Source organism: Mirounga angustirostris, unplaced genomic scaffold (assembly GCF_029215605.1).
Source record: "Mirounga angustirostris isolate CCGP_5_RB_7025 unplaced genomic scaffold, mMirAng1.0.hap1 SCAF_14, whole genome shotgun sequence".
Classification (NCBI taxonomy): domain Eukaryota; kingdom Metazoa; phylum Chordata; class Mammalia; order Carnivora; family Phocidae; genus Mirounga; species Mirounga angustirostris.
In genome coordinates this window covers 86,337,716-86,365,194 of record NW_026991722.1, presented here as the reverse complement: position 1 = coordinate 86,365,194, position 27,479 = coordinate 86,337,716, and the positions used below count along the sequence as shown (strand labels likewise).

Genomic DNA, 27,479 nt, shown 5'->3' with positions numbered 1-27,479 from the left:
AACAAGACAAAACTGGATTTAAACAGATAAGCCATACACCACTACTCAGGGGACTCAGAAAGTACAGAGAACTGCAAAAATCTGCACGGGAGGCTGCCCTCATATTCCTCGCAGAGGCTAAAGGAGAGCTTTGTACACTGGTGAGTGCGTGCACAGAACAGCATGTAAAGTGCTGGGCTCCTTTCTACCCAGAGCAGTGCGCACTGCATCACACTCAGGGGTACAGGAAGAAGCAGGGAGTTCCTGGCGGATACTGAAGAAGCTCAGGAAGAATAACAATGCAGGGTGTACGGAAAGTGCCTTAGGGGTTTTCCAAATCCCTGGGCATGTACCATCTCATAGGTGTCTTTTGAGATCCTACAAAAAGTCGCTGCTGCAGCCAACTTCTTTAATTCAGTGGTAACCTCTGAGTCATCACTGTCTCTTGACCCTAATTCTGGGGGAGAGGAGCACATAAAATTGGTCTAATTTCTCTCAGTTGGGATGGTCCTTCAACTGTTGATCTGAATCACTAAGAAACGCTGTTACTGCGCCTTTAAAGGACTGCAAATGAATAAAGACAATAGTAACAAAAATAGGTAACATTTATTCCTCTGTGTTAGGCACTGTTCTAAGCTGTAAGGTGCAGAGTCAAGCATGGAGGCATGAGGGTCTGGGATAAGCCCCAATGATGGAGAGGTTGGAAGCACAGGTTTTGGGGCAGCAAAGACAAGGGTTTGAAATCTGGTTCCAAACATTATCTGTGTCTCTAAGCCCCAGAGCCCGATCAGGAGCCTAGCCCACTGAGATGCTCAAACTGATAGTGTAGAAATGCTTAAGTCAGTGGCAGGCACACAGCAGCTCCTCAATTAACTCATGATGATAATCATGAGGATGTCAATCACGTTGGTGTTCCTTCCCCGGCGCTAGCAATAACAATAACCAATACTGGTATAATATTAATCCCCAACACTGATACTGCGCTTACCCCACGCCAGGAACCGCGGGTTACATTTACTTTGGAAGTGGGTTACATTAACTAATTCATTAAATCCTCAAAACAAGCCTATATAGGTACTGTTTTCAGGTCCACCTCTCAGATGAGAAAACCGAGGCACGGAGATTACATACCTTACGCAAGGTCACGCAGCTGGAAGTGCAATCAAAGGAACGACAACCTTTACTAAGATCCAGTCTGTAATAAGCTCCTTACCTCCCTTAAATCCGCACAATAACCCGAAGGGTTTGCGGTTCCGCCCACTTTACAGATGCCAAGACTGAGGCTCGGTCCCAGGGCCGAGCCCGCACTCACCCAGCCTCCCGGATGCGACGAAGCACGACTCCGCCGCCCGCCTGGGGCTCGTCCTCCGGGTCCCGCGCCGGTGCCTCCCTCTCTCGCGGACGCCGCGCGGCAGAGCGCCTCCTCCTCCGCGGAGCCACAGCCTGCCACGGTTCCGCCGCCGCCGCCATGGCCCTCTGACCTCACGGCGCGCCGCCTGACGTCATCACCGCGCGCCAGCGCTCGGGGAACTGTAGGGGGCGATAGGCGCTGCCGGCGCGTGATCCTGGGGCCTCTCCGCCGCGCGCGTAGGTACCGGGAGGGAGCCGCTGGCGCCCCGCTGCCGCCCGCACTGTGGGGTCCGAGCCCGGAGCGCTGGGCTGCCGGGCTGCTCCGGCGGGTGGGCGGCGCGGGGACCCTGAGGGGCGGGACCGTGGCCGAGAGCGCCTCTTGGCGGCCCCGTCCGCGCGGCGATCGCCGGCATTGACCCCCCCACATACACACACCTTTGCCCACAAATTCCCAGGAGCCGAGGCCAGACACCTCCCAGTGCTCTTAGCCCGATCCCGATCGCAGTGGTTAGCTCCCCCTTTCCTGGCCCGCTGACTCGCTGAGGCCACTTCCTATTGCCGGCCACTTCTTGGCTCCCTTGGGGCGTTATTGCAACTTCCCAGGCTGCCCGAGCCTTCTGTGGTCACATCCCAGCACCTGCCCTACCCCACGGACATTATGGACCTCTTTTGGACCTTTCAGAGATAAGAGCTTGGACCTTGCAGTGTAGGGCCCAGTCTTCTGGGAAGGAGGGAGAGGGGGTTTCAGGCTGCTGTCCTTGATTCCAGTAGCTTCCGCGCCCCTCTCCACAGGAATCCCATGAGTATGGCCCCATAGAGGGCTCACCTCAAGATAATCTAAAGCTGAGAAAAGAGAGAGATTTTACAGTCCTCAAAGAGTCAGTTCGGTCCTCTCTAGATAATCCTCTCTAGGAAAGGAGCTTTAAAAAGCTATTGTATTCCTGGGAGGATGAAAGATGGTGAGCAAGCATTTGAAACCCTGTCTCTGGGACATCAAGCTTGGACAAAGTCACAAGAGAAATACAGTTCTGGAGGGACCAAGGGGTTTCCTTGTGGAAAAATTAAACCCTGTTTCGTTTTTCTGGAGGGTTATCCAGACCAGTGTGGGGAGGTACCGGGAGGCCAGTTTTAGCGTGGTGCAAGGATAAAGTTAACACTCTGAGTTGCCTGTGTCTCTGGAGGGAGTAAGCCAGAGACCAGGTAATTTTTAAAGAGTGCAAGAGATAAGTAGAGTAAATGATGCCAGGGTCCCTTCTGACTGAAATTCCATGATACGTAATCATCTCTTCTCTTGCAATTTGAAAGCCACTTGTTAAACTCCTATTTTGAAAACTTGCCCAGCTCTGGAATTCATGTTCAGATTACTTTTGAGCTGTCAAGGTGACAGTTCCTTAATTTGGGTTCCATTATTACTGCAACAGCCACCTTATTTGTATAGCTGTTCTTGGCACACAGAGCTTTTTCACACTAGTTACTTAATTTTATCTTCTGTGAGGCATAACTGTTCAAAGAGACAGAGGAACTTGCTCTGAAGTCCTGCTGCACTCTCTTTTCTTCTGAAACAATTTTTCAACTTTCTAGAAGACTCTTTGCCTAACCCTGCTGGGTCACATGCTCTCTCATGGGTTTCTGAAATAATCTATTCCTTGTGGTTTATCTTAGGACCAAGGCACTGATATTTGAACCGGAAGCTTCACAAAGTTGAAAGGAATCTTCAGAACGGCTTTGAACCCAGACAAGCTAGGAATCTTTTCTGAACACCACCTTCCGCATGCATCTCCCCGACTGGGCTTTCCTGGCCAGGAGCTTTTTGAAGAAGTCGTTCTGCAGAGAGCCAGAATGCTGATGCTCGTGGAACCAGCTTAGTGGATTTGACTTTTCTGGTAGAATTCTCTTGCTTTATTATATACTCTCTCCCAGAGTTCTAAGACGTGTGGAGGTATTCAGGGCACCAAAGAGCCTGCAGGGAAGGAAGGAAGCACTTTCATGCTGAATGAAAACCAAGCAGGTGACAGCTGTGGCTGAAAACATTTAAACCTTTCACGCCTGGATTTCCTGGATCCGGGACACAAAGGAATAGTCGCTGCTGGGGTGCAAGAAGCGATCCCAGACAAGAAAACCCAAATAAATAGAATGAGGGCAACAGGCAAGTAAATGGCCACCATTACCCCAACAGAGCCGACGTCAGCCTCCTGGTGAGTAGCAAGGCCTGTGTGGCTTACTTCCTGCCAGGCTGCTGGACCCATGTTTTGGATTAACTGAAAATCCCCAGCCAGGCTGTCTTGATTTTATTAAGGGGGAGGGGTGGGGAGACATTTTTTTCTCCGAGCAGGCGAATCAAGCATGTGAGCCATTTCTCTCCAGAGCTGCCGGGTTGTGACTTTGCATTGTTGGAGCAAGTCGGGCATTGCTGGTAGATTGCAGAAAAGATGGCCATGGCCGGGTCACACGGTCGGCTTTGGTGACGGTGTGGGCGCTGTAGGCTTCATTGGTAAGAGACGAGAAATGGCTGCACATTTCTAGTGGAACTGCACCACCGGAAGAGGTTTGGCCAGTCCGCTTCTTGAAGGGTATTATACAACGTCTGCCTAAACTCAGCTTCCACTCAACCCCAACTGGGTTAAGCCTCTCTCGTCATTTGCTTCAGCAAACATTCATTGAGGAATGAAAGCAAAAGGCATGGTTTAAATAGAAGGAGCAGGACTCGGTGACCGGTTATGTGCACGGAAGGCACAAAGATGGAGTTGTTCAAAATGACACCCCGGTTTTCTTTTGTGTGCCTGAATGAGGGTGCTTTCACCCAGAGAACACAAGGAGCGGGTAAACGGGGGCCCGGCATGGGGGTTTCTGATTGGGGCTGGCACGTTTTTGAGGCTTTTTGATCTGACTTGCCCTGCACTAGAAACAGAGTTCCCACTTGTCATCCGGAACGAGAAGGTGGGAGCCAGGGAGGGTGTAGGGGGAGGGCGTAGATCCAGCGAGAAGAGTGCGGGTGACAGAGTGGTCACAGCTCCTCCTCCTTATGCTCTAGCCTGATGGGTGTGCTTTCAGAGAGGTAAAACCCAGGCCCAGCCTTTGGGGAGTCTGCTTTGTGTGTCTTAAACAGGTGAATTATGGTTACATTGCAGAGTAGACAGAGTCCTTTGCGAAGAACAGAGGGTTATGGAAGTTGAGAAGAGAGATTCCTTTGCGTGGAGGAAATCAGAAGTTTGATGAAGGGTCGTGTCAGAGTTATTCTACATACTGTTAGGGTTTTGCCAGGCAGAGAGGGGTTCAGGGCTCCACTGTGAACTCTCATGAGCCCCGTTTTCCCATTATAGACTCCCTATCCTGCATTGAAACTGTGTGTTTACTGTCTCCCTTTGATGGCCACGGGCCCAGGTCTGGCAGAGGGAGAGCACACCGTCAGGCCTAATTTACTGTTCATTAAATGAACACATGAATTTCTGATCCAAGGGATATCCAAGGGATATTTCCGGAGATAATCGTGCCCAGCAGCTGTGAGGCGGGCAGCTAAGACATCCCCTAACTATTTTATTATCAGAGCCTTAAAAGACAGCATCCCAAACCCTGTGGTTGTATGGTTAAGGGCCCGTGTCTCAAGAGATGGCCCTGGGTGCTCTGTTTCTCCTCCAGCTACTCTTCGGTCTTTTTGGCCAGACGGCCTGACGGCTGGATTGAGGCATATTTTTAGTTTGACTGGACGGCCCTTGCAAAATGGTTTTTCTTATCTGTTTGTAGCTACTGGGTTCTTTCTCCCCTGGGGCCACCAGAAGGCTTCTCAAATACTGAGTAATGAGCCCTTCTCACGCTGGGAAAGAGGAAGCTGTGTTTTCAAATGCCTTGATCCCTGGATGAAAGGAAACATGGCTCCGTTCTGTTCTCTTGCCAGGTGGAATTATTTTTTCCTTTATGATGGTTCAAAGGTAAAGGAAGAAGGAGATCCAACCAGAGCTGGTATTTGTTACTTCTACCCTCCTCAGGTAAGCGCCCCAGCGGGTTACTCTTCCGGGGGTGGGGGGGGCCCTACGTCCTCCGAGTGGTGGCTTTTCAAAAGTATAGCATTGACATTGGGACAGTGTTCTTTGCATCACCCAGGCATTTGACATTTCTACCCTCTTATCCTTAGTTGTACTGTTTCTTGTTGTTCTGGTCTTGAAAGCCCCAGACAGCTCAGCACTTCCATCCTCTCTAGCTCTCTGCTACCATCCTGATTTTCTGTCTGCCTCCCCTTGCTCCCGGGTTTTCATCAGCAAAAACACTTTTTTAAATTAACACTTTCAAATTAAAAGTGAAACACTTTTTAAAATTTTTAAATTTTTTAAAATTAATTTTTCTTGAGACACTATTTTTTTTAAAGATTTATTTATTTGAGAGAGAGAGTACGCGTGTGTGTTGGGGGAAGGGCAGAGAGAGAGAGAGAATCTCAAGCAGACTCTCCGCTGAGCTTAGAGCCCAACTTGGGGCTCTCTGCCACAATCCCGAAATCATGACCTGAGCTGAAACCAAAAGTCAGATGCTCAACCGACTTAGCCACCCAGGCACCCCCTAAAACACTTTTATTCAAAGGTATACAAAAGCAGGAAGGAGAGTATCACAAGCCCTCATGAACCAGTTAATTAGTAACAATAATTCCTTAATATCATGTGGTATTATCTATTTTCAAATTTTGCCTTCCTGTCTTAGAGGTTACTTAATCAGACCTTGCTCCTTCCATTCCTCCAGCCCTCCTTCCCTCCTCACCTGCCCCCCTCCACTTCCTAGTCACGATCCAAACAAGGTCCACACATTCCATTGCTTCTTTTGTGTTTTAAGTCTCTTTTATTGTGTACCGCCCCTCACCCACCCACCCAGCCCCTTTCCCCACTACGCCACAGAATTACCGAAGAAGCCAGGGCATTTGTGCAGTAGAATGTCAGAAGGTCCCACATTCTGGATTGGCCTGATCACTTCCTCAAGGCCGTGTCGTTTCAGATCTCCCTTCCCCTGTAGTTCCTTTACAGTAGTTGTAAGATCTAGAGCCTCAGTTAAGTTCCAGTTCGGTTCTTTTAAGCAAGACTTCTTCCTAGGGGTGTGTACCTTTTCTGTTGCATTACAAGATGTCTGGCTGCCCCGCAGGTTAGCTAATCTAAGACCGATTAGGAGGTCTGTGTATTTGCTCACGTGATCATGCTCCCACTTGGGTAGCTGGGATGAATCTAGGCCACTCTGGCCACTCTGCAGCGGATCTGAATAGGGACCAAAGGCTCCCGCTGCTACCCACGCACGGGCCGCAGACTTTGCCTGACAAGGGCCCAGGAGTCAATATGGAGGCCTTGCCAGCCACGGAAGGTTGACATCACACTCTCTTCTTTGTTGTTGCTATTACCACCCTTAACTATGAAAACCACGCTCAGCTCCCGGGCCATCTGAAACCAGGCAGCAGCCTGGATCTGGCCTGCCGGCTGCAGTCCGCTGTGGCCTCAGCCCCTGCTTCAAGGGATGCCTCATGAGTTCGACAGTTTCAGCTTCCCCTCTGGACTTTGCTGCTTCCCCACAGACCCTGCTCGAACAGCAGGAGTTGCTCTGTAGCCAGATTGCGGGCGTCGTGCGCTGTATCTCAGACATCTCCGCCTCTGCTCCTACCCTCGTCCGTCTGCGGAAGCTGAAGTTCGCCATAAAGGTGGATGGAGAGTACCTTTGGGTAAGTTGGCCGGACAGAACCCGCGCCGCCAGGGTCGCCTCCGCCGTGAGTCATCTGTCTTGGTGATGAGTGCTGTGTCGCCAAGGTGCTCTGGAGCCTGGGACCCCTCTGCACCCCCAGGGGCTGCGTGCGGGACTGTCCACGCTTCCCCTGTCCCTCTCTGCAGGTGGCACCGTAACCGAGTGCTCTCCAGAGTATTTCTGACCTGTCCTGTGTTGCACATGGCTGCTTTCTTGTTGCCTTTGAGAGACTTCAGCCAGCCTGTGGAAATTCTTTCTGCCCTGTGATGCAGGTCAAGTTTTCAACCTCTGTTTTTTCTCCCCTGTACTCTCCACACTTACAGGACAATGACCCAGAAACTCGAAGACATTGATTTGTAGATGTTAGTTTTCAAAGAACCATTTAAAAATAATGAAAACGACTTCTTTACAGTTGATGGCACCATATACACTAGGGTCTTATTGTCCCATGCCTACGTTTATTTAAAACTGATTTCTGAGGTGAAAGGATGCTTAAGTGTGAGGTGGTGTATTCAGCTTTGTGGGTATGCCTGCCAGCGTTTTACGATGATGACCATTTTCTCACATCCCAAACCAGTGAAGGAATTTTACAGTAAACACTCATGTAGACTTCCTAGGTTCTACAGTTACCGTTTTATTATATATGTTTTTTATTACAGTCACTTTATCACGTCCCTCCATCCCTTCATCTTCCGGCAACCCAGTTTTTATTTTAATACTTGCCAAAATTGCACACGCTAGTATACGCCTCCCCCCGCTCCCCCCCCCCCCGCCCCCAGTACCTCATTGTGCATAACATTAATTAGAGTTCAGTGGTGGTTTGTACTTTTTTTCCTTTGGGGGTAAGAGTTCCATACGCTGAAACACACAAACCTTGAGTGTACCACTTAATGCATATGGACAAATGATGCTCCGTATGACAGAGGCCCATCAAGATACAGAATATTAGCATCACTCTGGGCAGCTCCCCGACATCCTGTTAATTCTCACTCCCGAGTCCCAGGCAACCATCATTCCGATTTTTTCCCACCACAGATGAGTTTTGCCTGTTCTAGAAGTCACAGGAGTGAAATAGTACATGTAGTATTCCTCTCCGCAGGTTTCTTTCGTGCATGTGACCTCGTGGGGTGCGTATCTGCAGTTCCTTCCTTTTCATTGTTCACCAGCATTGTCGGAATGTCCGTTGTCTGGATCTAGCAGTCTGCTTACTCACTCTCCTTTTTCTAGATACGTGAACCGTGTCTAGTTAGGAACAATTAAGAATAAGGCCCCTGGGAGCATTTCTAGACGTGTCTTGTTGTAGATATCACTTTTCATTTCTCGTGGGTAAATATCTAAGGTATAGATTTGCGAGGTTACAGGGTAGGTGTATGTTCATTTTATAAGAAACTGCCAGACCTTTTCCCCAAGCGATTTTACCATTTTGCACTCCTACCATGTGTGAGAATTCCAGTTCTTCCACGTCCTTGTCAACACATGCTGTCCGTCTGTTCAGTTCGAGCCATTCTGCTGGGTATGTAGTGATACCACATTGTGGTTTGCATTTACATTTCCCTAATGACTAAGGATATTAATGGCCACTGGTCTGTCTCTCTTCGAGAAGTGTCTATCCAAAGCTTTTCTGCCCATTTTTAAAATTAGGTTTTCTTTCTTTATTTAGTGTTGTGAGTTTTTTCTATATCCTGGATATCAGCTGTTTGTCAGAGATATATTTTAATTTTTTTTAAAAGATTTTATTTCTTCATTTGAGAGAGAGAGACAGAGAGAGCACAAGCAGGGAGAGAAGCAGAGGGAGAGGGAGAAGCAGACTCCCTGCTGAGCAGGGAGCCCGACATGGGGCTCAGTCCCAGGACCTGGAGATCATGACCCTAGCCGAAGGCAAATGCTTAACCATCTGAGCCACCCAGGTGCCCCTGTCAGATATATATTTTAAAAGTATTTTCTCCCAGGGGCGCCTGGGTGGCTCAGTTGGTTAAGCAACTGCCTTCGGCTCAGGTCATGATCCCGGAGTCCCGGGATCGAGTCCCGCATCGGGCTCCCTGCTCAGCAGGGAGTCTGCTTCTCCCTCTGACCCTCCTCCCTCTCATGCTCTCTGTCTCTCATTCTCTCTCTCTCAAATAAATAAAATCTTAAAAAAAAAAAAAATTTTTTTTAAAGTATTTTCTCCCAGTTTGTGGCATGCCTGTCAATTTTCTTTCTTTCTTTTTTTTTTTAAAGATTTTATTTATTTATTTGACAGAGAGAGACACAGCGAGAGAGGGAACACAGCAGGGGGAGAGGGAGAGGGAGAAGCAGGCTTCCCGCAGAGCAGGGAGCCCGATGCGGGGCTCCATCCCAGGACCCTGGGATCATGACCTGAGCCGAAGGCAGACGCTAACCAACTGAGCCACCCAGGAGCCCTGCCTGTCAGTTTTCTTAATGATGTCTTTTGATGAGCAGAACGTTTTAATTTTTTTCTAAGTTTATTTAAGTAATCTCTATACCCAACGTGGGACTCAAACTCATGACCTGGAGATCAAGAGTCACATGCACCCCCAGAATGTTTTCATTTTAATGAAGTCTAACTTGCCAGTTTTATCCTTTGTGGTTATTGCCCTCTGTATCCTGTCGGAAATCATTCCCTACCCTGTAGGAGAAGACATTCTCTCACTTTCTGGGCAAGCTTCCTAGTTTTAGCTTTTAAACTTAGGTCTGTAACCCATCTTGGATTAATATTTGTGCGTGGTGTGAGATAGAGGTCAAAGGTCCTCTTTTTCCCTATGGATATCCAGTGGTTCCAGCACCATGGTTGAAAAAACTCTCCCGCTTGGATTCCTTTGGTTCCTTTGTTGACGATCAAGTGACAACTGCAGTGGGGGGGGGGGGTCTGTTTCTGGGCTCTCCTCTTTTCCATCGATCTATTAGAAGATCCCATCCAAGTACCACACTGTCTTGAAATTGGATAGTCTAAGTCCTCCAGCTTTATGCTTTTCCAGGACAACTTTGGGTATTTTAGGTCCTTTGTAAGTTTCCCTTGTAGAATCAGCGTGTCAGTTTTTGAAGGAAAGATGGCAGATGATGATTAGAGTTACATTCAATCTATAGAGTAATCAGGGAAGAGGTAAGCACTGACCGTGTGCCAGGCTGTGGATTATATCAGTGAACAAAACAAAGATCCTGGCCCTAGGGGGAGCCTCCATTCAGAGGGAATGCGTCTGTTTTCTGCCAGGGTTTTTTTGTTGCTTTAAGTTTCTGGTGATTCCCTCAGGAAAGATTCCTACAGGTGGAGTCACTGAGTGAAAGAATACAAACTTTCTTCAGGCTCTTTACACATTCAGCCAGATTCCTTTCTGACCGAGCACATGTAGCAGTATTCCAGGGCTCTAGAACGGTGTGATGATCGGTCAGTTCCCTCCCCGAAGCACTTGACCCAGCCGGGGAGACGAGAATGCCATTCATGAATCGGTCGGAGTCCAGTCCAGTGTTTGTAGTGAAACCCGCATTAAGCATCCAGTGCCCAGATAACAGTCCTGATAATGTAAGGGCTCAGAAAAGACATCAGCATTGGTTAGAGTGATCAGAATGGGCACCACGAAGGTGCTGGAATCTGTGGCAGGCACCGAGGGGACAGGAGAGCTGTGGACAAATAGGAGAAAGGAGGGCATCCCAGGTGAGACAACATGAGGAGATACAAAAAGTACTTGTTGTCTTGGAGACCAGCTGGGCTGGACGATGTGGGCCTGGGGCAGACCCATCGGTGAGTCAGTGAATTCAAGCTCTGCAGAGCCCCGGGTGCTGGGTTTTCACGCTTGTACTCAAAGCAAAGGAAAATGTCCGTCTTCTGGTTTCCTTCTTTCCAGGTCCTGGGCTGTGCTGTGGAGCTCCCTGACATTAGCTGCAAGCAGTTTCTGGATCAGCTCATTGGAGTCTTTAATTTTTACAATGGGCCTGTTTCTCTGGCTTACAAGGTATGGAGATGGTGGCGAGGCGTTTTCAGCAAACCTGATGTTGCCAGAACACAGCGTTACTCTAGGGGCCGTTCTACTTGGCGTAAATACAGCATGTCTAGCAACAAGGTCAAGGGGCCTTGGAGCCCCTGTCAGATGCCTTTGTTCCCCAGTGGTGTAGGTCACATCCACTGCAAATGTCTGTCCCCATGTCCTCCTCCCTGGGACTGTTGGAAAGAGCAGGTTGCCACCCGCCCCCAGCACGTGCGCCGGGTCTGTGGTGGCTGAGTTCTCAGGGGGCGGCAGGTGGGGGTTCTCGTGTGCATAGGAGGTTTAAAGCGGGCCCTGCCTTCTGGCCACTCTCCTGTGTGAGGAACAAGTCTTGTAGGAGTAGGGAGCCTTGCCAAAGGGTGTGTCTCGCGGGATCTCAGACGCTGACCTCAGGTGGCTCCCGTTTTAGGACCGCTCTCAGGAAGACCTGTGCGCTGAATGGGACACCTTCATTGAACAGATTCTGAAGAACACCAGTGATCTGCACAAGATATTCAGTTCCCTCTGGAACCTGGACCGAACTCAAGTAACCCCTCATGCCCCGTACCCATTTCATGTAAAGGAACAGAGCCCGCGCCCCAGACCCACACGCTGCCGCCCCAGTGCCCTCTCCCACAACTGTTGGCAGACGGTACAGTGAGACAGTGCTTGAAACGGCACGAAGTACATACCGTAGAGGGGGTGTTATTTCGCTAGTGTCCCAGAAGCGTGGAACTCTGGCATCTGAGGGTCCCCGTCTCTCTTGATAAGGATATTCTACGATTGCCTTGTGTTCTCAACATCAAAAATGCCCAGTGGTAACATTTTAAAAACGAGGTCTCTCTGTCTGGGAGAGAGTGCTTGGGAGCCGTTCCATCGGCCTCCGGCTGCTTGTATGGCCGGCCTGACTGCCCGTTGCTCCGTGGCCTTGATCCTGGTGAGCATCACATCCTCATTGTCAAGGGCCAAAGGGAGACGCGAGGCTGTGCCCCCTTAAGAAGCCCCCGAGGAGATGTGTGGGCCGTGCGCGTGTCTCACTGCAGGAGCTGAGAGGGTCCCTTCAACAGGGATGTGGCGTCGTGACTCTGCCTTCACAGAGCCCGACTCTGGCTAGAATTGGGGGTGGATTTTCCTGGCTCCGGTTGGGAGAAATGTTTGAAGTGGGCCCCAGAGCTTTGCCGAATGGCTGGCTGGGCCCGGGCACTGTCTCGAGAATGTGAGAGAGGAGCGTCAGCTCCACAACTTGCTCCGTTGCCACGGAATTCTGATGGCGATGGTGTCGCAGGTTCTAGCTGCCAGCAGGAAACAGGAAGGAGGCTTTTCGTCACTGCTGGTGACTCCTGACCGGGTTCAGATCCTTCTCTGGTATTTTTAGGGACTTGTAGGCACCTGACTCCTTACAAGGACCCTGGAGCTGAGGAGTATTTCTCTGAGTGGGAGCCCACGATGTTTTCATTGCCTGTTATGGGACAGAGTTATAAGGCCACACGAAGCCAGCTAGCTCTGTGGCAGCAGGGCTTGTGCTCCGGAGGGAGGGGAGCAGAGGGGTCGTGTGGTTTTACCTGGCACCGCAGCCTGTGTTTGAGGGGTAGGCTCTCCCGTCCGCTGCCTCCCGGTCTCAGTATCGAGTCAGGGTCTGCTGAGCGGAGACCTCCCTTGTCCCCTGTGAGCGGCCATAGGCCACATTCGCCGCACCTTCCTGCTTCTGCAGAAGCCGCCCTGTTCCAAGAACTTGGCATTTTGCATCGTCTGCAGTTCTGGGTATAGAGAGGTGGAATGCAGACCCACGACGTGACACAGATCTTCCCACGTGGTACCTTCTCCTTTTCCCCGGTTTTGGCTTAGCACCCGTCCCTCCACTCTGTAAAGCCTCCCCGCCTTCCCAGCTTGGCTGGTGGCGAGCATGCTCACTTGTGGCTGTGCTTCTCGCCCTGCACAGGTGGAACCCCTGTTGTTGCTGAAGGCAGCCCTCATTCTGCAGGCCTGCCAGCGTTCACCTCACATTCTAGCCGGCTGCATCCTCTATAAGGGACTGTGAGTAACGCCAGACCCCTTTCCCTGTAACACAGAACTGACCAGCCCGGCCATCTCCAGGTCACCCGTGGGGAGCTCCGTCTCTGGCCAGTTCCAAGAAGGCTGCTTTGGCAAATATCAGGTCGTTTAGATTTGACCTAGGGGACATACTTGTCTTTCAGCAAAGCCGGGAAATTAGAAATTATGTCCACAAAAGGGTTAGGAATATAAAAGGCAGTTTTTGGAGAGATCCACGTAACTCTCAGCATGGGGCATCCCCAGGTTGCCAGCGGCCAGCACTGTGGGTAAAGGGGTGTGGAAGCCTGCCGTGGACCCTTCCTGCTGCCCGAGGCTCCGGGGCACTTGGCTGTCGCCAGCCTTGCAGAGCGGCCATACCTGCTTCTGCTCGGGCTCCTGCTGGCCTCTCGGCTGGGTCCGTCGCCCGGCTGGCCTCTGAGATCTCAGCACACCTCTTCACGTAGTTGGAGGGCATCAGAGCGAGCCCGGTGCCCTCAGGGCCCTTCCACACTTGGTCCAAGGCAGCTCTCCTCCTGGGGGCCCGCTGCTTGCACCCAGAGCTTACTGATGACTGGATGAATGTGTGACTGGAGAAGTTCTGGAGGCCTGATGGGCTGGGTTTCCGGTCCTGGCCTCACCTTCCTGGCCCTGTGACCCCAGGCTGGTTGCTTGCTGAGTTTTCTCTACCAGGAAAGAACGAAATGAGAGGGCCAGCAGAGAAGGACCTACTGCTTCCCAGTGGCCCTCGGCATAGCACACCATCATGCCTTTCCCCTTTGCTCACGATGACGGTTCTGAACCTGCTCGTGGTGCCTCCAGGCTCACTGGTGGCCTGGCATCAAGCATGATGTTTTCCTCCCTTGCTCATGGCACATTCTCATACACCTTATGTGTGAACAGGGTCTCATTGTGAAAAACAAAAAACAACAAAGAAAAAAACTGAACCAAGACAGAAACACACAGAGCGCAGTTCCCAAGTTTCTCTGAGCCCAGACTCACTGTTAGCAGGTGGAGGCACGTCCTTTGCTTTTCCCTGTGTTTCCGGCACATCAGCGGACATTGCTTCTGTTTATTTTTGCCGCATCCGTAAATGGGATCACAGGGCTCCTCAGCGTGTACGGTAGAGATTTCTCTGTCAGTCCATGCTGGTCTTCTTCATTCTTAGAATCGCCCCACACCTTTTGGTGTTAAGGCTGTGCCATGATTTCCTTAATTACTCTCTGTTCGATGGGCATTTGCGGGGTTTACCCATTTCTGTAATGATTTTGCCATTTTTTCGATAATCAATACTCTTCAGCATGCATCTTGGTACAAGGCAGATCAGAGGGTTTGGACATTTTGAAGTTCGGTAGGAATGGCCAGAGTGCCCTCCATAAAGGGCTTTGCCAATTGAAACTGCTACCGGCTGTGTCCCCAAGATCTTTTTTTTTTTTTAAATATTTTATTTATTTATTTGAGAGGGAGAGCAGAGCAGGGAGCCTGACACAGGGCTCAATCCCAGGACCCTGGGATCATGACCTGAGCCGAAGGCAGACACTTAACCAACTGAGCCACCCAGGCCCTCCCCCCGCCCCCCCACCAAGATCCTCACCAGTTAGGGTGTTAGGAATCTTTCCAATTCAGAGTCCTATGATGTATTTTGTCTCATGGTGTTTTTGTTCCTGTGACCTAGGATTGTTAGCACCCAGCTCCCACCCTCCCTCACGGCCAAGGTCCTGATTCGCCCAGCTGCATCTCGGCACCAGGTATTGTAAAGCCCCCTCACCCAGCTGGGACACTTTGTCCAGAGCGTCTATTTTTAAGCAAAAAAATAGAATTTTATATAATGCAATTTCAAAGTATTTTTTTAAATGCATAAACTTAAAGGAAAATATGCCTCAGATTAACAGTATTAGCTTGTGGGTGAGGGAATTACGTGATTTTTTTGGGGGGGGAGAGGGGAATTATATAGAGTAAAATTATGTAACTTATAATTATATATAAAATATGAGTTTTTTAAAAAGTCCCTAAAAAAGAAAGAAGGCCACATCATTTCATAGGAGTGCAAGCCATGCTGGCTAGAAGAGATTTTGGTTTTTGTTTTGGTGGCTTATTTTAGAACCTTTGGTTGAACTGTCTGGAAAGCTCTTTTGAGAAAATTCCTAATTTGGGAGAAAATTAGGATTGTCACCTCGATTGTGAATCGGAATAAGCCAGAGAGCCTCTTGCATAACCTTTGGTTTAGGTCAGATCCTTTATCACAAGGGTCACGGGGCGTTCACATACCTGTTGAGCTGGTACGTTCCACACCAGGGCTGTGGCAGGTGCAGGGATATGGTGACAGATGTGTTCTCCGGAGGCGTAAAAGGTTAACAGAAATCCTCACTTTCCTTCCCAGAGGGAGGGAAACAGCACTCAGAGCGTGAAGCCTGATGCGCATTTGGGGGGAAAGCTGCTGCTTGTGCAGGGTGCAGGTTCTTGCCTGACCCCGGCCGTGGTGGTGAGCAAGCAGCTCGGGGGAGCTTCTGTTCCATCTGCTTTGCTGCTGGCGTGCGGTGGGGGCCAACATTCTGGGCCTGGCTAAGTTTCCCGAACAGATGGCCCGGCGCAGTCATGATTGGGTCGGGAGGAGAAAGCGGTCCCCGGCGCCAACTTCTGTGTGTGTTTATTTGCAGAGAAGACCTGCAGGAGGGGGTGGCCCGCAGGAACGGGGTGAGTGGCAAGGTGCCTCACTACATCTTGAGAACGCGGTCTGCTATGCTGCCTGTCCCCTACACAAGTCATGGGAGAGGCCAAGCAGTCCCATGGGTTATCTCATCTGTTCATAGATTAGGAGAACAGACGAGAGCTTTAAGGACAAAGTTAGCCATCAGAATCCTGATCGTAAGGCTCATGATTTTAGATGTACCTTCTAAATCCCTGTTTTCAGATGCTCCCTCCCTCATTGTTACGAGGCTGCTCAAACTAGGTCCAGGGGATCCTGGTCAGGAGGGGCTAAGATAAATGGCAGCGGCCAGAAAGACCTTCTGCAGGATGTGGAGGTGTCCCTGAGACGGTTATTTTGTTTTATTTTGAAGCCCAAGTTAGGGCAGATCCCTGTTGTCGGTTGGAAGTGCTTTTTTCCAGCTTTTATCTGTTTTTGTTTTTGTCTTTTTTTAAGTGCCACTACATTTTCTTCCCCCCAAAAGTCACTTTTCTCCACAGCGAGGAGTAAAGCTGCCCGTGAGGGCTCCTTGCTTGCTGGGCACGGGAACGGTAGCTATGGGTTCGTGTCTTTTGTTCTGGGCTGAGGAGCATGTCAGAGCGCTCCTCTCTGAGCAGGCGTGTGGGTTGGATGCATCCCCCCAAAGTGCGGTGACTGCCCCTCCATCTTCCCCAGCCCAGGGCTGAGCCCTGTCCGTGTTGCTTTGTGATTCCAGGAGCGGCGCTCCCCCCGAATGTCTGGATCATGCCTGTGTTCCTGACCAAAGAGGAGGCCACCAGTCTCCACGAGTTCCCAAGGGAGCAGGCAACGAGGTACCAGAGCCACAGGGGTTCCTGGTAGACCGTGCTGGAGGGACTCCCTCAAGTGGGTGTATGCACACAAGCCCCTGGACATCCTAGCCTTCCGTATGCCATATTCCCCGCGCTCTGCCGTGGAAGGAGCATCTGGGACTCGAGCATGTAGAACAGGCACCTGGCATCGTGAGACGGCTGTGGGTTTCAAGTCCCAGATCTGTCACCTGTCAGCTGTGTGACCTTGGGCAAGTCCATTCCCTGCCAGAGCCTTAGGGTTTTCGTCTGTAAAAGAGACCCAGTGATAACCTACTCCATGGGCTCGGTGTTAAAATTGGAAATAGTGTACGTATGGTATCCAGTCCAGGCCCTGACTCAGAGCAGACTTGCACGTGGGGCTGGCTCTCACGCAGTGGGCCCTGCTGTCTCCAGCAGGTGATCTGGTAGCACCGTGTGAAGCCCTGAGGGCCGCACAGTGCCTTCCTTTCACTCCTGTGGTTTGACCACCAAGGCCTCTTCAGCTCTGTGGCCTCGGGCACCCACTTGTCACCAGTGGCCCTGCTTTTTAGGGAAGCGGTTCTTTAGTGTTCTCCAGGGAAGGGCACCTGCCCTGCATTTGGCCGGGCGCCCCTCCCTCACGTCTGCCTTGTTTGCCAGCCCTGCTACAGCGCCGGCTGGACTCCAGGAGTGCTCAGCCCAGCAGCACCCACAGCCTCGGAGCACCGCTGCCCCGACAGACGGTGCCACTGGCCACGTGGAGCCCACGGCCTGGATGCTGGCAGCCACTCCCAAGTCTGCATGTCCTGACGTAGCGTGGCCAGATGGCAAGGCGGAGAACGGGCTCTTGGCTGGCCGTGATCTGGAGAACGTCAGGCCTGCAAAACCGCACAGCCCTGCCAGGGACGAGGGTCCCGGTCTTGGCTACTCCCTGGTGAAGGAACTTCGTCTGCCCTTGGCGGGGGAGGAGCCAGACTTGTCTGCCATCCACATTCCAAAAGCTCAGGAAACAGCAACAGCCTCAGGCTATTTTGCCCTCCCGAATATGGGCGCCCCAGATGGTGGTGGTCCTGCCTTTGAGGAATTTGTCAGGGACTCTGGTGACCGGGAACCCGAGCCACCTGATGCCCCGCCCGTGGTCGTGGCCGTGGCCATCAGCAGCCTCCTCTCTCCGTCCACTCCTGAGATGCTCAGTCAGAACGGAGCCCTGGAACAGCATGACGACCTCCCAGAGGACAGCAGCCTAGCCCCCTTTCCCAGGGAAGACCACCTCCCCAGAAGGACAAGCAGGCCTCAGTCACGGCCTTGCTCAGACTTGAGGCAGAGAGGAACCACACTGCCCGTGGGGGACCAGGGCGTGGAGCAGCGTGTTGGGGTGCACGACAGCTGCTCAGCACCTGGCAGCTCAGACTTGGCAGAGTCTCAGGACGACTACGGTCCCTCCGCACACGGAAGTGCCCCAAGGTCAACCCCAGCGTCCTGTGTGGGCCTCGTGCCAATGAACCTCTACACCCACAGTGTTAACGGGCTCGTGTTGTCCCTGCTGGCCGAGGAGCCGCTGCTGGGTGACGATGCTGCCATCGAGGAGGTGGTGAGTGTGTGCAGGCCTGGCTCCCGGGAGCGGGGACGAGCAGGGCAGGCTTTCCCCTCCGGCAGCACCGCGCAGGGCTGCAGGACCTTGTAGGCCCTCCCACGTGCTTTCCACGTGCGGATGACGGTCGTGCCTACGGCCTGGCTTGGCTGGGGGTGAGTGAGTCCAGTGCAGCGCACAGTGCTGGGGGCAGAGGTGTCCCACAAAGTCAGGTCCCTGGCCCTTTCCCACTTCTTCCGTTTTCCCAGAGCGCAGGGCAGGGATGCTCTGGCCTCCCCGGCAGCAGCGTCGGGGTGCTGACGGGCCCTGCCCTTCAGGTGCAGCGCAAGCAGCATCACACAGGTGAAGATGGGGAGCACGGCCAGGGTGGTGCCGCGGCCACCGCCACCAGCTCCGGTGGCCTCCCTTCCCAGCCTGGGCGGCTGCAGGTTGTGTGTGGCCTGGAGTCTGTACTCTGCCCGAGTCACAGCCCGGGTGGGGAGTATCGCAGAAGGCTGTGCTTTCCCTCCACTGAACCGTGGTGATCTGTGGCCCCTTCCTAGCGGGTTTGGGACATCTGAAATGCTAACGGGCTCCAGAAGGCTCCTCTTAAAGCATTCCAGCCCCTTCCGCACTCGGGCCAGCGTGAACTGGCCTTCTCGCAGCCTAGGCCCAAGCTGGAGCTCCAGTTGCTATAGTAACAGCCTCGCCTGGTTGGCAGGGAAGTGGTAGCAGGAAGAACAGGAGGTTGAAATAGCTGCAGGGCAAATGGTGTCCTGGGGCTTGCCTTGTTTCTGTTCTTAAATCTGTATTATTCTGAGGCGATCTTATTAGCATGCAGGGCTCAGGCTCAGTCACCTTGGAGCTTGCAGAGGAGGGAAGGCAGCTTCCTCTGCGCCGAGCCCCAGGCGAGAGGCTGCCCCTCTCCCGGCCTGCTGGCTTATCTCCGCTTTCCACAGTCTGCACAGCACCCAGTGGTGGTTGCGTTGCTTCCTGCACCTCTTTCCCCGCAGCTGTGAGGGACTTACCCTCCCCCTTCTGCCAGCACCCCAGGGCCCGCGGGGTTGCGGTGCTCCATCTCTTGTCTCCCTGACGATGCTTTGGTACTCGGGGCCTCTTCTGCTTTGCCCCAAGCTGCAGACAGGTTATTTTGAAGGCCCAGCGTTTGGATGCAATGAAGTTGGATATGCTATCTTTACCTCCCCCCGCCCTGCCCAGAAGAAAGAAAAAGAAAAAAAAAAATAGCATAGGCTGCTCCTGAGGAAGGAAGTAAATTAAAATGTAGTCTGCATTCAGTGGATGCTAAAGCCTTGACGTCTGCTATTCCAGCCAAGCCTGAGCGCAGCACTGGGGGCAGGCACCGTAACTCCCATTTTACCAGGAAGAAGACAAAGTGGAGGGTCCAGAATCCTGGCGTGTTCCTTGTCTCCCTGCCCCCTCCCATCTGCTCCCCCACTGATCTGACCCCGGAGTGATTGGCCTTGGTTTGTCATGCAGGACTCCTGTCCTGACACAGCGGCCTCCCTGGGCTTTCGTGCAAAGGAGGGTTTGGTGTGGGACGGGCCCCAGGAAAGAGATGCAGTGTAATGAAAAAGAAAAACTCCTCTTTTCTAAAAAGAGTAGGGAGTAACTAACTTTGATCAGCTTGCTGGTTTGAGAGCGGGCTTTATTGATCAGGCCTGAAGGCTGTCTGTTTTATAATTGGGAGAGATCTTTTATTGCCTTTTTGTCCTGGAACTGCATACAAAATACTTGACCTGATTTCCCCTCTCCTGCTGTCAAGAAAAGCAGGTCCCCTGCAGCATGGTAAACCACAGTTCAGATAGGACAGTGAGCTCCCCCACCACTTTGAAAGGGCTCCATGATCATATTATACACCATCAAGGGACCCTCGTGTCATTTGCCATCTTGTCTTTCAGTGGATGAACTGCCACCTCTTTATGTTTGCTGAGGGTGGGGACGGGGAGCTTGGTGGAAGGGGGTGGGCGAGGGGAGCAGCCAGGAGAGGTTGCCAGTGGGTCCGAGAAAACAGTACGCTCACACCAGGGGGCAGCATAGAGCCACTGATAGTTTCCTGCTTGAAACCCAAGATCATCTTACTGACCTTCAAATACAGGGATCAGATCAGTTATTCATTGCTACAGTGGGACCTGGAGCTGTCCGTGTACAGTAGATGAGGCCTGAGGTTAGTGCCAGGGTATGAGTGTAAAATACTTCATGAAAATGCACCCCTCCCCCGTGAAACGGGTGCTTTGGGAGAAGGTGTGTTATTCCGCACATCATGGCACACACTGACATTCAAGCCACTTGCTTTACTACTGACTAGAAGCTGGAGGATCCAGGAGTTAGCCCGGCTTCGTGTCTCCTGGGGCTGTTGTGAGGGTCATGTGTGTGCTAGTGTGTCTCAGGGGTTGGCAAATGTTTCACGTAAAGGAACACCTGGCGTGTGTGTTCAGCCTTGTACAGTTTCCCGGCTCCACTGCTGTAGTGCAATCACCGTAGACAACATGTAAATAAACGGAGTGGCTGTGTTCCAGTAACACGTTGCCTGTGGATACAGAAATCCAAACTTCGCTTTCTTCCTTAGCTTTTCTGTTCGCCTCTATTTTCTGATTTTTCTACAATTTTTTTTTATTAAGATTTTATTTATTTGAGAGAGAGAGAACACATGAGAGGGGATAGGGTCAGAGGACAAAGCAGACTCCCTGCCGAGCAGGGAGCCTGACGCGGGACTCGATCCAGGGACTCCAGGATCATGACCTGAGCCGAAGGCAGTCGCTTAACCAACTGAGCCACCCAGGTGCCCTGATTTTTCTACAATTTAAGAAAGCATCAGAACATAAGGGCGGTGCCTGGGTGGCTCAGCTGGTTAGGTGTCCGACTCTTGGTTTTGGCTCAGGTCATGATCTCAGGGCTGTGGAATCGAGCCCCATGTGGGGCTCCGCACTGGATGTGGAGCCTGCTTAAGATTCTCTCTCCCTGGGCGCCTGGGTGGCTCAGTTGGTTAAGCGACTGCCTTTGGCTCAGGTCATGATCCTGGGGTCCCGGGATCGAGTCCCACATTGGGCTCCCTGCTCGGCGGGGAGTCTGCTTCTCCCTCTGACCCTCCTCCCTCTCATGCTCTCTGTCATTCTCTCTCTCTCAAATAAATAAATAAAATCTTTAAAAAAAAAAAAAAGATTCTCTCTCCCTCTGCCTCTCCACCCCTCACGTTCGCTCCCTTTCTCTCTCTCAAATAAGTAAATCTTAAAAAAAAAAGAATGTAAGGGCAGGAGTTACTTCTCTAAAAGCAGGTAAAAACACCAGTCAGAGTCCTTTCTGCTACATCAGGTGGCCACTCGGGTAATCTTTGGCTCGTTATTTCCTAAGCACTGGCCTGCTGAGGTTAACCGTGCCGCCCCTTTCCAGTACCACAGTAGTCTGGCATCCCTGAACGGGCTGGAGGTCCACCTGAAGGAGACGCTGCCCAAAGACGTGGCTGCCTCCCCCAGCAGGACGTACAGCTTCACGCATTATGACCGCATCCAGAACGTGCTGACCGGTAAGGAGAGGCGCATGGGGCCCGGGTGCCTCGTAGACAGGGGTGGGGGTGAGGACTCGGGGCCGGCGCCCCCAGGGTTGGTGCTGTGCCCAGAGTTGTGGACGGCAGTTAGGATGCTGCTTTCTCGCTTGGGAGCCAGCTCCCACTGAGTTTAGAATTCGACTGGCAAACACTTCCTTACTCATTTGTCTTTTTTTGGTTGTTTCTCCAACATTTTGAGAGAAGCACACACATGTTCAAATATCTGTGATAAGGTCTGCCTTGAGATTTTGGTATTCATGGGCAGACACCAGTGCTGCTCATTCTCTGTCTCATGGTGGCAACCTGAAGGGGCCCAGCACCCTGGGTGCTGGCTCTCATGGCCCTGAGCCCCCTGCTCGCCCTGCTTATAGTGCTGGGGGTGGGGAGGGCGGGGGAGGAGTCCGCTACCCACAACTTCTGTGTCCTCTTCCGGAAGCAAACCTGCCACAGGCGGCCACCCCCCAGGACCGCCGCTTCCTACGGGCCGTCAGCCTCATGCACTCGGACTTTGCCCAGCTGCCTGCACTGTACGAGATGACTGTCAGGTGAGTGTCGTTCCCCCCCACCCCCCGCCCGCCCCCGGGTTACTCCTGAAGTCCTGCACCCAGAGCTGCCTTCCCAGGGGTCTGGGCCACAGCATTATTCATAATGAAATGGAAGAACATTCCAGTGATTCTCTTTAAGGCCTCCTTTTATCCATTCCCCTGCCCACCCACCATCACCTCCTCTCATGGGACAGAGGGCTTCTGTCTATTGCCAGAAGCGATGCCTGAATGCCGTTGCTGCCTGCTAACGTGGGTCGCGTGCTCACAGAAACGGTCAGAGTGGCCCGAATCGAGGAAGTAAAATGTTTGCCTCCCCTCACCCGTCACACACCCAAAAGATACCCACGGGTTAGTCTGGTGTCTCTTACTCCAGGTTTTGTTGTTGTGGGGTTTTCTTCTTTTCTTAGCAAATAGAGATTGTTAGTATTTTAGTTATTTTAATTGTTTTTCTTCTAGAAAACAGGATCACGCTAATGTACTGTTTTACAAGTCCCTTTTTTCACTCTATTGTATATCCTAAGCATCTCTATGTCTGTAGGTACAGATCTATAAATTAGTATTGTACTTTATAGTATTTAACCAACTGAATCCTACTTTTTCTCCCTACATGCTTCTCTTATGAAACTGGTAGGAGAAAATAAGGCAAGTTAGAGGGTCAGGAGGGGAGGGTGTGCTCTGTGTTCGTTATTCCACTCAGTCCTTGGAATGATTTGGACAAGTGCATTATTTTTTGTCCTCATGGTACAGATGAGGATACTGAGGCACAAACAGGGTAAGTGGCTTGTCCCAGGATCACAGTCTGATTAAGGGGCAGGATTTGAATCCATGTCTCTGACTCTGAAGTGCACATTCTGTCCACGTGTTTCCAGCTCAAGGGGGTGGGGTAGGACGGTCGAGAGGGAGGCGTCTGGGCTCTGGACTCCCACAGACGTGCACTGGGGCTTCAACCATCACGGCGATGCCATGCCAATGCCCTATTCATGGGGTTTCAGGCATCTCTGCCGCCCAGGACCATCTCCAGCCAATACTTCAATATATCTTTCCACGAAAATGTGCCTTCTCCGGCTTTAAGTCCAAGCTGCCCCAGGCTGGCAACCTAGATGAACGTGTCCAGTCACGGCTTTGGGAACCGGTTGCACTGGGGTGCGTGGGGGTCTGTTTTGGGAGGGATGGAAATAAGTGAAATGTCAGCCTGTGATCCATCAACCTCCTTGTGGCCCTGTGGTACTCCGCCTTCCTCGGGGCGGAGAGGATTCTAGTGTGGGGATACATGACTTATTTTAATAGTAATAGAAACAGCGGCCACCATTTCTTAACCCCTCACCATATGCTAAGCAATTTATATGTATTTGACTTATCTAGTCTCTTAAAAAATCTCAGGGACGGGATTCACTGTTGTCCTATTCACTTTACAGATGTGGGACTTAGAGCTGGGACTGAGAAAGGATGCGTCACTTAGCCCGGGGCACGCAGCTAGGAAGCCACAGGGCTGGGATCTGCACCCTGGTGTGGGACCCTGGCTCCATGCTTGTAACCACCAGGCTGTGGCGCCCCCTCTCCATGGCTGGGATGACTGGCCTGTGACACTTCCTGCTAGTCTGGGGAGTGGCACAAAACACCTCGGCCAGAGAGGCCCTTCTGGCCCCTTGCGCTCCCAGAGGGAGACGCTAGAGGTGGATGGGAATCTCCTCCCTCCTTGCCTGGACGCAGAGATCCCAGCGAGGGGAGCCCTGGTGGTCCCTGACTCCACCCTCTCTTACTAGATTTGGGGAAACTGAGGCCCAGTGGAGAAATAGAGGCAGGCAGGATCAAGGAACCAGCTGGTTGCCTGGCCCTGGGGTCACTTCCTCCCTAGTGGGTCTTCCTTTGCATGGGACGCGCATCCTTCCCTCTGCTTCTGTGACTGGTTTCCTGTCGCTTTATGTCACAGCCCGCTCTCCCTTCACTCGTCCAGCCTGTCCCCCACGATAGCCTGGCAGCACTGCCCAGCCCCGCCTGTCACCTAGGGCCCCGCCTGTCACCTGGGGTCACAGCGCCGCCGTGTGAGAGCATTTGCCGTAGCTGCTGTTCCGTCAGCACAACGTGCGGCCATCCATGCGGCCGTGCGGCTGTTCCCACCTTGGGCTCTGTGCCGGGGCCACTGCACACTGTCCCAGGGTCCAGTGAGTGGAAAGGAAAGAGAGACGGTGATGGGCGCCGAGGCCCAGACCTCAAGTGCAGATGCTGAACCCTGAGCCATGGCAGACGTACCCCGGGGCAGTTAGAGTCGTGGGGCCCCCGTGGCGTGCCTCTCAAGGTCCCGTGGTCAGAGGCCTGCACAGGCGGCACGGGACGGTCATCTCCCCCCCCACGGTCATCTCCCCCCCCGCCACGGTCATCTCCCCCCACCATGGTCATCTCTCCCCCCCACCCACGGTCATCTCTCCCCCAGCATGGTCATCTCTCCCCGCCCCACAGTCATTTCGCTCCCCCCCCCACGGTCATCTCTCTCCCCCCCCCCCAGTCATCTCGCTCCCCCCCCCAGTCATCTCGCTCCCCTGCCATGGTCATCTCTCCCCCCCCCACAGTCATCTCTCCCCCCCCCACAGTCATCTCGCTCCCCCCCCCCCACAGTCATCTCGCTCCCCCGCCATGGTCATCTCTCCCTCCCCCCCCAGGAACGCCTCCACCGCGGTGTATGCCTGTTGCAGCCCTGCCCAGGAGACCTACTTCCAGCAGCTGGCCGCGGCCGCGCAGAGCTCCGGCTTCCCCAGCCCGCAGGACGGCGCCTTCAGCCTCCCGGGCAAAGCCAAGCAGAAGCTGCTGAAGCACGGCGTGAACCTGCTGTGAGCCGGGCCGCGGCGCGAGGCTCACCCCCCCCCACCCCGGGAGGGCACTAGCAGCTTGACCACCAGCAAAGGGAGCCCTGCCTTCTGCAACAGAAGAGGTCCCTGTGTTCTCTCTTTCTTGGCCTGGTCCCCCTGTCAGGAACCGTGACGGTATGTGTTTGTGAACTCCTTTTGTAGCCTGCGGTTGGAGCGGGTAGTTCTTCAGGTCAGCAGGCCCAGAGCTGTGCAGTAAAGGACTTTATTCCACTGGCCACGTCGTACCGAAGACGGGCAGGGCCAGGTTGTGGGCCTGTCGCTCTGCGTCTGACGCCCCCAGCGTTTCTCGCCGCCCTTCCCTTCGGGGCCTTAACTAGTGCCTCGAGCGTTCAGCTGGGTGTTTGCGTCCATCCACAGGGGGATGGGAGTCACCCGCAGGTGGACCGGTGCTCCCACACCTCCAGTGGGGGTGCCTCAGAGCGGTCCTCCCGGGAGGTCTGGACGCTCGATGCAGGGAGGCAGGCAGCGATGCCAAAACCACCTCGTTTGCATTCTTCTGGAACTATATTCAGAACCAGGAGCCTGTTCTTTGGAACACCCATGGCGGGGGGCGGGGGGGGCAGATCTTGGTAATGTGGAAGGGAACCTGGGGCTTTGAGGTAACTCTGAGCCCCAGGGTGCCGAGTGGGCTGTGCAGCTGGCCCCTCTTGAGTGAGTGTCCTCAACGGGGAGTTTCCCCAGTGTCCGGGGCAAAAGCAAAGCTGTGCTTCCCAGCGGCGGCCGTGTGAAAGGGCGCAGCGTGCTTGTATGCCCCTGCCCGTGCCAGAGGCAGCCGGGGGATGGTAGTGTGCTGTGGACCGCAGTGCGAAATACTCACCAGAGGCGTAACTTTTACCGGGAGTACTTGAGACCCCATTTGAAAACTGCAATGTTAATAATTTCCTAACGGTGAACCAGTGTCTCATGTTGACGACAATGTCTTTTCTGTGAAACAAGTTGCCAAGGGCTAAAAATAAAACAGCCAAAAATGCTGTTGAGTTGTGAGTAATGCTAACGTGTCTAGTGACAAAGTTAAGGTAAGGGTTAAGATACTTTATGTGTGTGTGTGTGTGTGTGTGTGTGTGTGTTGGGCACCTTTCTCTTCGCCATGCCCGAGCCGGTGCGGGCAGGTGAAGAGGGATGTGCCATAGACCGGTGTGTCCGCGAGGATGACAGGCTGCGGCCACCGATCCGCCTTCAGCGTGGCTGGCCCAGCACACCAGGCCCAGTTCCCTTTCCTCCCTGGGGTCCCTCCCGCCACTGGCTGGCCTAAGAGGGTCATCTTCCCAGATGGAGGAGGGTCATACCCTAAGCTAGGGTACATGCATACTGTCCTAATGCTCTGCCAAGTTCTCCAAGAAAAAATTCAGTACCAGCCTCCGTGCCACCCGGTCAAGGAACCTTCCCACAACTGACTGACACGTAACATGGCCCTTTTCAGTTGTGGGGTTATTTTTAAGCAGCCAAACTTTTCCTTTTGCTCACCGGGGCTCCAGAATTCTGAAGTCCCCAGATTTGAGCTCAGTGACATTACAACCCGTCATGTGTTGAAACGGGGACAGAATTTGGAGCCCAGAACCCAGTTTCATCTGCCCGCTCCCAGCTCAGCTAACTGCCTGAGTTCAAGGACTCTTTCAAACCAGATCTGTTTCACGAGAAAATCGCTTGGCTGTGACTGGGCCCTTTCCTAGATGTCATGCCATCTACAGACATCTTACTGGGTCTGCTTTCAGAAACCTCTCTCCCCATCTACTTTCTCAGAGCTGCCACTAAGCCTAAAAACACTCTTAACACAAAATGCCTTTGTTTCTGAGAATCCATGTTCTAGGCAGCCACATGCTTCCTCTTTAGACCTTACCCCCAAATTAAGTCTTAATCACCGGAGAGCATGAGATCAACACAGCAGAATGCGAAGACCCACACGCAATGGTCATTTCAAAATACATCCACAAATTCTTCACTACAAATTAGGGACCTACCTCCTCCCTTGAGTGGGGGCTATACTTAGTGATTTGTTTCTAACAAATAGAACATGGTAAAAATGACAGTATGACTTCTGGGAGCAGGTTACAACACACGTGGTGGCTTCCATCTCTCTCGGTTCTCCTCCTTTGGGGGAAGCTGACATTCAGGCAGCCCATGGAGAGGCCCTTGTGGTGAGGGTCTCCTGCCCACAGCCATGTGAGGGAGCCTTCTTGCTCCAGCCCCGGTTGAGCCTTCAGATGAGTGCAGCCTTATGAGAAACTGAACCGGGACTATCAAGCTAAGTTGCTTCCGAATTCCCAGTCTTCCAAAAGTGTGTGACATAATAAACGCATGTGGTCTGAGCCACTGTCTGGGGGTCATTTGTTATATAGTGAGAACTCATTAAGACACTTGTATGCCAGTATCCCATCCACCAAACTAGGTTCCTTACAGCTTTGGCACAGGGGGCCCTTTAGCCAAATGCTGGATGAAGCTGCAGGCTCA

The 27,479-nt window shown here is 52.6% G+C and overlaps 2 protein-coding genes across 9 annotated transcripts in view; one reads left to right on the top strand and one right to left on the bottom strand.

Moving 5' to 3' along the window:
- Nucleotides 1-1,821, bottom strand: part of SRRD (SRR1 domain containing) — a 29,988-nt gene extending 28,167 nt beyond the window's left edge. For 2 of the 6 annotated variants that reach the window (XM_064578585.1, XM_064578584.1), the window contains exon 1: nucleotides 1,292-1,818. In XM_064578585.1, the coding sequence (XP_064434655.1) occupies nucleotides 1,292-1,756 (465 nt within the window). In that variant the 5' untranslated portion in view covers nucleotides 1,757-1,818. Of the gene's footprint in view, nucleotides 1-1,291 lie in introns of all 6 variants that reach the window. The other 4 variants (XM_064578582.1, XM_064578583.1, XM_064578586.1 and 1 more) reach the window with 4 other exon arrangements.
- Nucleotides 1,428-26,593, top strand: HPS4 (HPS4 biogenesis of lysosomal organelles complex 3 subunit 2). 3 transcript variants are annotated; one of them, XM_045887424.3, is made up of 14 exons: nucleotides 1,428-1,566; nucleotides 2,992-3,524; nucleotides 5,222-5,312; nucleotides 6,869-7,012; nucleotides 10,872-10,979; nucleotides 11,419-11,535; nucleotides 12,928-13,022; nucleotides 14,692-14,764; nucleotides 15,674-15,710; nucleotides 16,418-16,514; nucleotides 17,151-18,081; nucleotides 21,469-21,601; nucleotides 22,059-22,167; nucleotides 24,825-26,593. In XM_045887424.3, the coding sequence occupies exons 2-14, from the start codon at nucleotides 3,484-3,486 to the stop codon at nucleotides 24,994-24,996; spliced, it is 2,148 nt and encodes a 715-aa protein (XP_045743380.1). In that variant the 5' UTR covers nucleotides 1,428-1,566; nucleotides 2,992-3,483; the 3' UTR covers nucleotides 24,997-26,593. The 3 variants fall into 3 exon arrangements, with proteins under 3 accessions (XP_045743380.1, XP_054366441.1, XP_064434647.1); XM_054510466.2 differs by having other exon boundaries at nucleotides 21,430-21,601; XM_064578577.1 differs by lacking the exons at nucleotides 1,428-1,566; nucleotides 2,992-3,524; nucleotides 5,222-5,312; nucleotides 6,869-7,012 and having other exon boundaries at nucleotides 10,947-10,979; nucleotides 11,419-11,925; nucleotides 21,430-21,601.
- Nucleotides 26,594-27,479: the final 886 nt, after the last annotated feature.

Coding starts and splice junctions, on each gene's coding strand:
- HPS4 (XM_054510466.2), top strand. CDS start 3,484: ATGGCCACCATTACCCCAACAGAGCCGACGTCAGCCTCCTG. Junction 7,013..10,871: donor TGGATGGAGAGTACCTTTGG/GTAAGTTGGCCG, acceptor CCTTCTTTCCAG/GTCCTGGGCTGTGCTGTGGA. Junction 11,536..12,927: donor GGAACCTGGACCGAACTCAA/GTAACCCCTCAT, acceptor CGCCCTGCACAG/GTGGAACCCCTGTTGTTGCT.